The 13680-nt window shown below is 40.4% G+C and overlaps 1 protein-coding gene across 1 annotated transcript in view; it reads left to right on the top strand.

The window, feature by feature from the left end:
• Positions 1 to 13680, top strand: part of LOC135540338 (metabotropic glutamate receptor 4-like) — a 124177-nt gene that overhangs the window by 77356 nt on the left and 33141 nt on the right. Inside the window, exons 6-7 of the mRNA XM_064966928.1 lie at positions 1012 to 1148; positions 2063 to 2998. Coding sequence (XP_064823000.1) covers positions 1012 to 1148; positions 2063 to 2998 — 1073 coding nt within the window. The remainder of the gene's footprint in view (positions 1 to 1011; positions 1149 to 2062; positions 2999 to 13680) is intronic.

Raw genomic sequence — 13680 nt, 5'->3', positions numbered from 1 at the left:
CGCACCAGCATATGGTCTCACAAGGGGTCTGAGGATCTCATCTCCGTACCTAATGGCAGTCAGACTACCTCTGGCAAGCACATGGAGGGCTGTGCGGCCCAAACCGGTCATGCTGGAGAATGTTGCAGGCAGCAGAACTTTCTCCACGGCGTCTCCAGACCCTGTCACGTCTGTCATATGTGCTCAGTGTGAACCTGCTTTCATTTGTGAAGAGCACAGGGCGCCAGTGGCGAATTTGCCAATCTTGGTGTTCTCTGGCAAATGCCAAACGTCCTGCACGGTGTTGGGCTGTAAGCACAACCCCCACCTGTGGACGTCGGGCCCTCATACCACCCTCATGGAGTCTGTTTCTGACAGTTTGAGCAGACACATGCACATTTGTGGCCTGCTGTAGGTCATTTTGCAGGGCTCTGGCAGTGCTCCTCATTCTCCTCCTTGCACAAAAGCAGAAGTAGCTGTCCTGCTGATGGGTTGTTGCCCTCCTACGGCCTCCTCCACGTCTCATGATGCACTGGCCTGTCTCCTGGTAGCACCTCCATGCTCTGAACACTACGCCATCCTGGATGAGCTGCACTACCTGAGCCACTTGTGTGGGTTGTAGACTCCGTCTCATGCTACCACTAGAATGAAAGCACCGCCAGCATTCAAAAGTGACCAAAACATCAGCCAGGAAGCATAGGAACTGAGAAGTGGTCTGTGGTCACCACTTGCAGAACCACTCCTTTATTCTTTATTGGGGGTGTCTTGCTAATTGCCTATCATTTCCACCTGTTGTCTATGCCATTTGCACAACAGCATGTGAAATTTATTGTCAATCAGTGTTGTTTCCTAAGTGGACAGTTTGATTTCACAGAAGTGTGATTGACTTGGAGTTATATTGTGTTGTTGAAGTGTTCCCTTTATTTTTTTGAGCAGTGTATATATATATATATATATATTGTAATATATATATATATATATATTACAATTCCAACTAATGCTTTCACTCTCTCTCTCTCCTCTGTCCTTCAGGAATAGCTGGCAACCCAGTGCTCTTCAATGAGAATGGAGACGCCCCTGGTCGCTATGAGATTTATCAGTACCAGATCAGAAACAGAACAGCTGAGTACAAAATCATCGGCCACTGGACCGATCAGCTCTATTTGAACGTAAGCATTTATTTTTTATACATTTAATATGCAGATACAGTACTTTAGTTATATTATCAGACTTATGCCCTCCAAATGACCTTTACCTGTTTCACCATTTGGTGTCAGTGGTTCTGCTCCCAAAGAAACTTTGATGGAATGTTGTTGTCTGTTGGTTCTACTTTAGTGCTTCCTTTGCTCAGTAATTCCTCCTTAACCATTAGCTACGGCTTTGTGCACATGTCTTCAATGGTGCAAACATCCAGAGGGTGCATTAATGATTAACAACAAGTGACTGGGATGAAAAGAAAACAATAAGAGCTTAAAAACAGATACCATCCACTGTCTTGGTGAAACAATATGGTGGAGTTGTGGACACAGGAGCTTACAAATCTATAACAATGAATTACATGAAGCCGGCCCTGCAAATGATGTTTGAATGGAATATGAAGAGATGGCCTTGGGCAAAGAAAGACTGAAAGAAAAAATAAATTTGTTTCCATGGATTCGACCTGGGTCTGTACCTCAACGCTGTGTGAATGGTGGGAGACAGTGAATGTTGTTGTAAATGTGGTGTAAATGCTAGTCCTGTGGTGTGCGCCAATTCTCTTTCCAAAGGAGCTTTTAGTTTAATAGGATTCTTATAGCTGTTAATTAAATACACATTTGGGGATGCGTTTTCCGCCTATGAATTTAACAACCACCATTGATGGCAAAAAAAAGTTAATAACATAACACTAAATATATCCTTTCAATAAGACAAATAGTGATTATGTGTAATAGACTTTTTAATGGAGAGGAGAAAGAAGCCCGAAAACTAACTGTATGCCAGTGGTAATTGCTATTAAGCAAGAAGAGACTGTTTATGGGTTACAGTGTTAGTTATTTGTGAAGTGTTTGACTGTACCCCTCATCTCCTCTCCACCCCCCCTCAGATCCGAGCAATGCACTGGCCAGGTGGAGGTCGTCAGATCCCTTACTCCATCTGCAGCCACCCTTGCCAGGCCGGAGAGCGCAAGAAGATAGTGAAGGGCATCCCTTGCTGCTGGCACTGCGAGCGCTGCAACGGCTACCAGTACCAGTCAGACACCTACAGCTGCAAGATGTGTCGCTTTGACCTGCGTCCCAACGAGAACCACACTGCCTGCCGTCCCATCCCCATTGTCAAGTTGGAGTGGAGCTCCCCATGGGCCATCATCCCTGTCCTCATCTCCGTAGCGGGCATCATGGCCACTCTGTTCGTGGTGGTCACCTTCATCCGCTACAACGACACACCCATTGTCAAGGCGTCAGGCCGCGAGCTCAGCTACGTTCTGCTGACTGGTATCTTCATGTGCTATGCCACCACCTTCCTCATGATTTCTGCCCCTGACGTTGGCATCTGCTCCCTCAGACGGATCTTCCTGGGTCTGGGGATGAGTATCAGCTATGCAGCCCTGCTCACCAAGACTAACCGCATCTACCGCATCTTCGAGCAGGGATCCATGTCGGTGAGCGCCCCCAGGTTCATCTCCCCAGCCTCCCAGCTGGTCATCACCTTCAGCCTGACGTTGGTGCAGCTACTGGGGGTGTGTATCTGGTTTGGGGTAGACCCGTCTCAGGCCATCATCGACTACGAGGACCAGCGCACGGCCAATCCGGACATGGCCCGTGGTGTGCTCAAATGTGACATCTCTGACCTTTCACTGATCTGCCTGCTGGGTTACAGCATGCTGCTGATGGTCACCTGCACGGTGTACGCCATCAAGACCCGGGGGGTGCCGGAGACCTTCAACGAGGCCAAGCCCATCGGCTTCACCATGTACACCACCTGCATAGTCTGGCTGGCCTTCATTCCCATCTTCTTTGGCACCTCCCAGTCCACAGAGAAGGTAAGTTCTGGCTGGCCTTCATCCTCATCTTCTTTGGCACCTCCCAGTCCACAGAGAAGGTAAGATCTGACTGGCCTTCATCCCCATCTTCTTTGGCACCTTCCAATCCACAGAGAAGGTAAGCTCAGAGTTGTCTTCTTTCTTTGTTCGTTTTCTGTTGTTGTTGATATGCAAAAGGACAGCATTAGCAGAAATATGATTCTACAGACCGTGTCTCTCTCTTTCTCTCTCTTTCTCAGTTGAAATGTATTTATTTTTTATAATGCTTTGTTTATAGAGAGGCAATTGTACCTTTGTTCATCATGGAAGGATTGTGCTGGTCAGTCAGTGTCCTGTAGATGGACATGGCTGGATGAAAATAGCATTATGCTATGGTATGCATGAGTGTTTTCTGGCAGAGCTTAAAGGGTGGTGAATTTTTGCTGTTATACTCTTGTGTCGGAACACCAATTTTCATTTTGTAGTCATAAAGATTTAATCACCCCTGCAGTCTTGGTTTGATGAAGACTAAAATTACATGCAAAATATTGTAGAATTCTATGATTTATATCTGAGATTCTATTCAATTGGGGAGGCCATTCATTGTTGGAATATCAAAACTTATCATCTGAAGACAAAAGTAAGAAAGGCCTATTCTACAAGCAGAGGATTTGATGAGAATTCCCCTGAGCTCTGCAAGCCCTTTGCCTACAGTAGATTGTTAAAGGACTTGTGATTCTGTGACATGTGTATGTGAGGGATGTGTGCCACAGCTGACGTTATGAGCTGTTTTCACAACCACAGCGTTCCCACTTGTCATCATGTCAAATTAATGAGCCTGGCCTGGTGAACTGCAAATCCACTGGAAACACTGGGATTCATACCTTGTGTCAAATAGTATTGTAGTACTAATATTTAGCCATTTAGAGTTGATAAACCTGACTATCTAGCCCATTTATACCTGGTACTAACAGCCGTCCTCTGACAACCGGTAAAAAGATAATCATAAGGAATAAGGTTTTGAAGTCTCGAGGTATAAGGAGGTATAAGAAAGCTCAGGAAATATTTAAGTTTTTTGGACACATATTGAATCACTTATTTGTGTCACATTTGTGTCTATACTTCAATTATTTTGTATCAGTTACCTTCTGAAGAGTCTCGTGACACTTGTGGGGGTCGTAGAGCAAAACACCATCATGTTCGTGAGAGTCTGCCCTTTCCATTGTGGGGTCATATTAGCTTGAAGCGCAAACGGTTCAGAAGCTACAGACAGAAATGGGCACATCAGCAATACAAATTCAGACTAGTCCAAACCGCACAGACGTTTCTCTGAGAAGACCGATTGTCGGATGTCTCATGGTCTGACAAACGCTGCTGTCGCTCCACCACCTTCCACCGCAGATGCGGAAGGACGCCAGGTGGATGTGGTGGATTGAGACGCAACCCATGCAAAAAACTGATATCTCTAGTTTAAACTGATGGATTTCGATAGGGATTTTAAAAATTGTATTACTTAAATTGACGCAGGGATGTGTTAATGGGGCTATGGGTCAGAATTTTAACTTTTGTATAAATAGCGTGCCCAATTTCAACTTTCTGCTACTCATGCCAAGAATATAAGATATGCATATTATTCATAGATTTGGATAGAAAACACTCTGAAGTTTCTAAAACGGTTTGAATCATGTCTGTGAGTATAACAGAACTTATGTAGCAGGCAAAACCCAGAGGACTAACTGTTCAGATTTGTATTTTTTTGCCTCTCTCTGTTATGGATATTTCTTAGGAACCTGTTTTCAGTTCCTACCGCTTCCACTGGATGTCACCAGTCTTTGGAATTTGGTTGAGGTAATTCCTTTGTGCAATGAAGAAGTAGGCCAACTAGGAACTGGGTACACTTTTGTGAGTTGCGCAAGACGTGAAAAGTGGCGCTGTTTTTTTTTCATTCCTGTATTGAACATAGATTTCCCCGTCTACAATTTGATCGATTATTAACATTTAAAAATACATGAAGTCGTATTCCAAAAATAGTTTGAAATATTTTGGCAAAATTTATAGGCAACTTTTGAAATATTTTGTAGTGACGTTGCGTTTTTTGTAAGCTGCTTTTTTCTGAATCAAACGCGCTTTATAAATGGACATTTTGGATATATATGGATGGAATTAATCGAACAAAAGGACCAATTTTGATGTTTATGGGACATATCGGAGTGCCAACAAAAGAAGCTTGTCAAAGGTAATGCATGTTTTATATTTTATTTCAGCGTTTTGTGGGTTGAAATATGCTAACTCCTTTGTTTTCCACTGGTGCAGATGGTGCAGGCTATCAGATAATAACTTCTTATGCTTTCGCCGAAAACCATTTTTAAAAGCTGACATGTTTGCTGGATTCACAATGAGTGTAGCTTTAATTGAGTATCTTACATGTGTGATTTAATGAAAGTTTGAATTTTAGAGTATTTTATTTGAATCTGGCGCTCTGCATTTTCCCTGGCAATTAGCCAGTTGAGACATTTGCTTCCCGCCTCTCCCTAACTAGTTTTAATAGACTCTAATTAAAGTCACCGTTGGTCTCATGGTGAAATCCCTGAGCTGTTTCCTTATTCTCTTGCAATTCAGTTAGGGAGGAAACTTATAACTTTGTGGGGACTGGGTGTATTGATATACCATCCAAGGGGTATTTAATACATTTACCATGGGATATTCAATTTACCAAGGGATATTCAATTTCTGCTTTTTGTCACCCATCTACCGAAAGATGCCCTTCTTTGTGAGGCATTGGCAAATCTCCCTGGTCTTTGAAGTTGAATCTTTATTTGAAATTCACATGCTTTACTGAGGGACCTTACAGATAATTGCATGTGTGGGGTACAGAGATGAGATTGCATGCTTATTATCTGACTTGTTAAGCAAATGTTTACTCCTGAAGTTATTTAGGCATGCCATAAGAAAGGGGTTGAATACTTATGACTCAAGATATTTCACCTTTACATTTTTTATTAATTTGTTAAGACTTCTGAAAACATAATTCCACTTTAACATTATGGGATATTGTGTATAGGCCAGTGACACAAAATCTAAATTTAATCACATTTAATTTCAGGCTGTAACAAAACAAAATGAGTAAAAGGTCAAGGGGTGTTAATAATGTCTGTAGGCATTGTAGATCTGCCTGACCACTTCCAGATACAGTCAGGCACGATTTGTGTCTGGATATCTTACAAGTGTAGACTGATCTGGACAATAATACCATTTAAGTCATCATTATATCGCCCTCTAAAATCAATGACAGTGGCACAATTGACTTATGGCAGCAATATGTTTCTTAAAATAGATAATTAAAGATTATTTTTAAAGAATATATGTCAAATAATGTGCATACATGGAGGTACCAGAGAATCTAGCGACAATGCGGACACGGATAAAAAACACATTTTAATAGCATGTGGACAAGATCAGGACAAAGGATGCACATTTCCAACCTAATTGGAGTAAACTACTGGACACACATATATATATATATATATATATATTTTTTTTATATACATATATATTTTTTTACGGACACAGTATACTTCACATGATTTATATTTTGTTTGTTTTTAGTCCCTTCCTTCAGCAACCCTCAACCCCTCCCATGTATCTCTGAACATCATCCAGATATTGTATATATATCTTTTAAATGGGCAGTGATGTTTCACAAGAGTTCCGATCATAAATTAATGTATGACTTTTCAGATCACCCAGCAGTGATATTTAAATAGTAAACTCCAGGTACTGTAAATGTTGCAATTCTTCAGCTATTCTTGAAACTGTAACCAAAAACAAGCTACACATGGAGAGCACCAAAAGAAGACATCAACATTTTGAAATAACACATATGGAATCATGTAGTAACCAAAAAGAGTGTTAAACAAATCAAAACATATGTTAAATTTGAGATTCTTCAAAGTAGCAACCATTTGCCTGGATGAGAGCTTTGCACACTCTTGGCATTCTCTCAGCCAGCTTCATGAGTTAGTCACCTGGAATGCATTTCAATTAACAGGTGTGACTTTGTGGAATTTCTTTCCTTCGTCATGCATTTGAGCCAAGGTAGGGGTAGTATAACGAAGATAGCCCTGTTTGGTAAAAGACCATATTATGACAAGAACAGCTCAAATAAGCAAAGTGAAATGACAGTCCATCATTACATTAAGACATGAAGGTCAGTCAATGCGGAAAATTTCAATAATTTTTAAAGTTTCTTCAAGTGCAGTCGCAAATACCATCAAGCACTATGATGAAACTGGCTCTCATGAGGACCGCCACAGGAAAGGAAGACCCAGCGGTACCTCTGCTGCAGAGGATAAGTTCATTAGACTTCCCAGCCTCAGAAATTGCAGCCTAAATAAATGCTTCACAGAGTTCAAGTAAGAGACACATCTCAACATCAACTGTACAAAGGAGACTACAAGTATCAGGCCTTCATGGTCGAATTTCTGCAAAGAAACCACTACTGCAGGACACCAATAAGAAGAAAGTTGCTTGGGCCAAGAAACACGAGCAATGGACATTAGACTGGTGGACATCTGTCCTTTGAGTCTAAATTTGAGTCCAAATTTGAGATTTTTGGTTCCAACCATGGTGTCTTTGTGAGACACAGGGGTAGGTGAGCAGAAGATGTCTGATTCTGTGGTCCCTACATGAAGCATGGAGGAGGAGGTGTGATAGTGTGAGGGTGCTTTGCTGGTGACACAGTTGGTGATTTGTTTAGATTTCAAGGCACACTTAACCAGCATGGCCACCACAGTATTCTGCAGCGATACACCATCCCATCTGGTTTGCACTTAGTGGATACCGAGTATGTTCACATCACCGTCAGACTATTTTATTGATAAACTACACAGTAACTTACAATTGGCATTTTTTGTGCTCCAATAAATAATATAGTATACTTATCATAAATTGTTTGTAATCCAGAGATGTTAGAAAAATGATCTATATCCTCTGAGGCTATGGAGGGATCCAAATTGTGGATTTAAAGGAACATGAACCATCAGCGTAAAGTAACACCTTCATTTTTAAGCACTGGATTTCTAGTCCCTTAATAGTATTGTTGGGTCTGATTTTAATAGCTAACCATTTTGATTTCCATAATAAATAGATATGTCAACAGTGCCAACCTTCTTTTACTCCGCTTGACAGTTTAATAATTTCTGAGAAGTATTATTATTTACTATTTTACACTTAGGGCTACTTTTCATAACTTAACCAATTGTAACGGCGTTCTTTGTTTGTCGAAAGAAAGTCGGACCGAAATGCAGCGTGGTGGTTACTCATGTCTTTAATGAAATGAATCGCGGTACATGAAATAACTGATACAAATACAAAAACAACAAAACGGAACGTGAAACCTAATTACAGCCTATCTGGTGAAACTACACAGAGACAGGAACAATCACCCACGAAATACACAGTGAAACCCAGGCTACCTAAATACGGTTCCCCATCAGAGACAACAAGAATCACCTGACTATGATTGAGAACCGCCTCAGGCAGCCAAACCTAAACTAAACACACCCCTAATCAACCACAATCTCAATGCCTACAAAAACCCCAATACGACAACACAATAACATAAACCCATGTCACACCCTGGCCTGACCAACTAATTAACTAAAACACAAAATACTAAGACCAAGGCGTGACACCAATTGTATAAATGATTCTCCATAATTGAAATATTTGAGACATTTATATATAAATTCCAGTCGTACCTTATCAAAAGTATTTTCAAAATGAGCTATGAATACCAGGCCTGGTTTCCCTGATGCTTCATATTGTTATATTGTTTCTTATATTATCTCCAATGTATCATCCATGTAAAAAAAATGTCTGATTAGGATGAATATATCTGACAAGAGCTTTTTAATTCTGTGTGCTATACATTTTGCTGGAATTTTTGCCTCACAAGACTGAACTCTATGGGGCCCCCCATTTTTATATGGACTTGATCTTTAAATTTACCACCTGGGTTCTGTTTCAGTAATTGTGAATTCAGACCTTGTTGAGTAATCTACTATTTTTATAGGAGTGGTTAAAACATGCTGAAAGCAGTCCTCTGAGTACATCAAAACAGTTTTGATTTATCTCAACTGCTAAGGCTTTAATTGCATCAAGAAGTTTGTCCTCTGCAATTGGCCTTCACATGAGTATTTCTATACAGATGTTAATTTTACATTACTGATAGAAAAACAATCCTTACAATTAACTTTGGTTAGTGGAGATGGAGACAACTGTAATGAAAACATATGCTTAAAATACTTCCTCTTTCAAAAAATTGTTTGATGAATCACGGGATACTTATAACATGTTTTGTAAATCATTTTTGGTAGCATTTCTATGTTGAAGATGAAAAAATATTTTTTTGAATTTTTCCCCATATTTCATCCAGTTCTTTTATTTTTTAAATAATATATTCCACTTGATATTTCTTGAATAAGTTATTTTTTGTTTTTCCTCTAACTTACTCTGTTCATCTGTGGTACAGTTTTTCTGTAACGGCTTTCGTCTGGTGGAAGAGAAGCGGACCAAAATGCAGCGTGGTATCTTTGAGACATGTTTAATGATGAATAAAAAAACGAACTAAAGACAAACACAATATATATCGACCAGGGCGTAACAGAACCCCCCCCCCCCTAAGGTGCGGACTCCCGGACGCACATCAAAACAATAGGGAGGGTCCGGGTGGGCGTCTGTCCATGGTCTGTCCATTTTCTTGATATCTACCTGTACTGTTAGTTCCTCTATTTCCTTTGTTAATATGAACTATTCCTGTTGTGTCTATAGGTTCCCATGCGGGAACTACACCCCCCCTCCGTTCAGCTCAAACGGTGGCGCAGGGAATGCAAAAATATATTCTTTGAAACATTTAACCTCCAATACCTCAAATGAAAGATAAACACCTTGTTCATCTACCTAGCGTGTCAGATTTTTAAAATGTTTTATGGCGAAAACATAGCACATATTTATGTTAAACCACCACAAAAACACAGACAATATGCAGCCAGTCGAACAAAAGATACAATCACAAACGCAGGATTAAAAGAAAAATCATTCACTAACCTTTTGAAAATCTTCATCAACATTTTTTTTACGTTACGGAATTAGTTTACCATGCAATAATCTGAGACGGAGCTCAGATGTAACAATATTTCTCCTCTATGTTGGAGTCAACAGAAATACAAAATGACAACATAAATATTCCCTTACCTTTGATGGTCTTCGATCAGAATGTAGTGGAAGGAGTCCTACTTCAACAATACATTGTTTTGTTTCATAATGTTCAATTCTAGTGTCCATGTAGTAGCATCTGCTAACACTTTCAGCTCAAATGCCCAAAAAATGACTTCTGGTCCAGAATAATTGCGCATCAAAACTTCCAAATTACATATTACAGGTTGACGAAACTGGTCAAACTAAGTGCAGAATCAATCTTCAGGATGTTATAAACGTACCAAACGAATGGCATTCCAACCGGGACATCCATGTTCGTCTGAGGCTGATTGGCACAAAGGAAGCACTCTTTCCCAAGCGCGCCTTTCACGCACATGATAATCTTTGCGGCACTTATTAATTCTCACCCCATTAGGTCAAAGTTCACAGCATATGCTCCATTCCACGTTCTACTGAATGAGGACATCTAGTGGAAGACATAGGAAGTGTTTCCAGATCCATAACTTGTTGGGAAGGGAGGGGGCGCTGACGTCAAAGTTGCCCCAACTTTCAGGATCCCAAAACTAGTTTGGAAGATTGCCTGCCCTGTGAGTTCTGTTATACTCACAGACATAATTCAAACGGTTTTAGAAGCTTCAGAGTGTTTTCTATCCAATAATAATAATAATATGCATATATTTGCAATTTAGGACAGATTTTTATGCAGTTCACTATGGGCACGCAATTCATCCAAAGGGGAAATACCGCCCCCTATCCTTAACACGTTTTAACCAACATGTTTTTTGTTTTAAATATGAGTATTGCATTGCAAGGCCTCTAAAGGCACATTTGTAAGCGTCCAATACAATAAGGTGATCTGCTGTACTTGTGATGGAAAAAGTCAGTTAAAAATGATTCAGTCCTGGTTAAAAACAAGTTGTCATCAAATTGGATTTGATAACATTTCCAATATCCTCGCCCACGTGGAAATTCTGTAAGAGTAACATATATGCCAATTATTTGATGGTCCCACCGCATTCTAACTTTTGGTGCCAGCAAGAATGCTATAAAAAAGTAGTCAAGACAACTAACTTCATTGAGCTTCCGCCATGTACGGTGTGCAAAGCTGTCATCAAGGCAAAGGGTGGCTACTTTGAAGAATCTAAAATGTAAAATAAAATGTTTTAACACTTTTTTGGTTACTACATGATTCCATGTGGTATTTCAAAGTTTTGATGTCTTCACTATTATTCTACAATATAGAAAATAGGACAAATAAAGTAAAACCCTTGAATGAGTAGGTGTGTCCAAACATTTGACTGGTAGTGTATATCTAACTAAGTCAAGACATTTAAGCCTCCATATATCCACTAGTTGTCACACCCTGATCTGTTTCACCTGTCATTGGGATTGTCTCAACCCCCCTCCAGGTGTCGCCCATCTTCCCCATTATCCCTTGTGTATTTCCACCTGTGTTCTCTGTTTGTCCATTGCCAGTTCGTCTTGTTCGTCAAGTCAACCAGCGTTTTTGTTCTCAATGCTTTCTTTTCCCAGTCTCTCTTTTTCTCACCCTCCTGGTTTTGACCCTTGCCTGTCCTGACTCTGAGCCCACCTGCCTGACCATTCTGCCTGCCACTGACCCTGAGCCTGCCTGCCGACCTGTACCTTTGTCCCACCTCTAGAATGTTTGACCTCTGCCTACCCTGACCCTGAGCCTGCCTGCCATCCGGTACGGTTGCCCCACCTCTGGTTCACTGACCCCTGCCTGTCTTGACCCATCTATTACATGCCCCTGTTGGAAAATGAAACCATTGTCAATTTGACGTGCCTGCATCTGGGAGTTACCTTGATTCCTGATACTAGTTCCAACATATCCATGATATCAGTGATTTCCTTAAGTGCACGAGGGTGATAGTTTGTAGTGTGTTGTCCTTTATGATCCATTAAGGTATTTAAACCTGTATTGTAATCTCCCACCATAATAATAGAGTATTGTATTGGTTGTAGGCTTGATAAAGTATTAAATATTTTTTTTAATAAATGTGGATCATCGTTATTTTGACCGTATAGATTAATGAGCCAAATCTGTTAATAGTCCAGTAACACAGTAACATATTTAAAAGAATCCATCTTACTTATGGATCTGTTGGGACAATTTGCACATTTGGATCAAAATGATTGTTTGTTAATATCATCACCCCTTGGCAGACCCACCTGGAGGGCCTTTGAGAGATTGAGATCCATCGTTTAAGAAGAGCCCAGAGCGCCACCTATAGAACAGAAGCAGATTAACAGCCAAAAGCATTTCCAACACCCACACCTTGATTTTATTGAATACTGTTATTTAAAAAAGTATACCTATATGAAAAAATATTGCATATCTTAATTTATTTCCACAATTAACAAATAGTATGCGTAATAGTGTAAGCATTTCAAACAAAGGGCCTATAAACCGGATTGTCATTAGATAACAAAACATTTTTAGCAAGCAATTATTGGTTGGGAAACAATTATTGTGATTCATCCTATCATACTATGCTGTTCCTATCATCATTACCTCTTAGCAACAGATGTGGGGTACATACACACACTCTCCCCACCCTTCCCCCAAAACAGCAACAAGTTCAGATGTTAAACAGTTGTTCCATCCCGAGCTCAACTCAAGAGAACTCTTGATGTGCAAATGCTTACTGTATACAGTTGTAGCTGTTTGAGAAGGCATGCAAAATTGAGCAAGAATGAGGCGTATAATTTAATAACTTTGTAAAATGTATGAAATCACATACAAGGCATAAAGCTTAAGTTACAAGGCATTCACAAGCATTACAAGGTATTATTCTAGGCATGATCAGAGAAGGAAGGAGAGAAGTCAAAGCCAGAAAGGCCTTGTCCTAGGAGTCCCTGAGGTGGAGAGAGAAAGAGAGAGAGTATCTCACCAGCTCCGGTCAGGAACAAGGAAAGAGAGAGAACAATGAATCTAAGACACCTTTATAACATCAGAGTTGTTTACATTCAAAATCGGAATTGTTGAACCTTTAATCAGACATCAGACCTACAGGATGTGAAGATAACTGAACCTGTGCTACCCAGAGGTGTGACGAGGTGTCTGGTGAGACTAAGACAGAGAAGGATAAATTCCTGAGAAGACAAACTTTTTACATAGTGTTGAATAGAGTCACTTCGGGTGATGGGCCACTGTACATTAATGGTTTTCTTTCAAATACTTTTGAGCAATTGGTGGAGCCTTCCTGGATTGGAGTGTCAGATGGGTGGGGTTTGCACTCGTTGGGACTATTCTATTGGTTCGGTTGTGCCAGGTAAGCTGAAACACTATTCAAAATGTAAAAAACACTTTTTGAATCCCAGGTCTGCTGAGATGTACAGGTCAAATGGGACACTGGGAGAAATGGATTTTGAGATTTTAGCACATAACTGTAGCTACAGTACAGTGCAGTGTAGGGCTCCACAGCCTTGAGATAAAAACAATGGTTGAAATGAGTAGGTGG

Source organism: Oncorhynchus masou, chromosome 5, assembly GCF_036934945.1.
Source record: "Oncorhynchus masou masou isolate Uvic2021 chromosome 5, UVic_Omas_1.1, whole genome shotgun sequence".
NCBI classification, from domain to species: Eukaryota; Metazoa; Chordata; class Actinopteri; order Salmoniformes; family Salmonidae; genus Oncorhynchus; species Oncorhynchus masou.
Note: the sequence above shows the minus strand (reverse complement) of the source record. Positions and strands in the feature narration are given on the sequence as shown.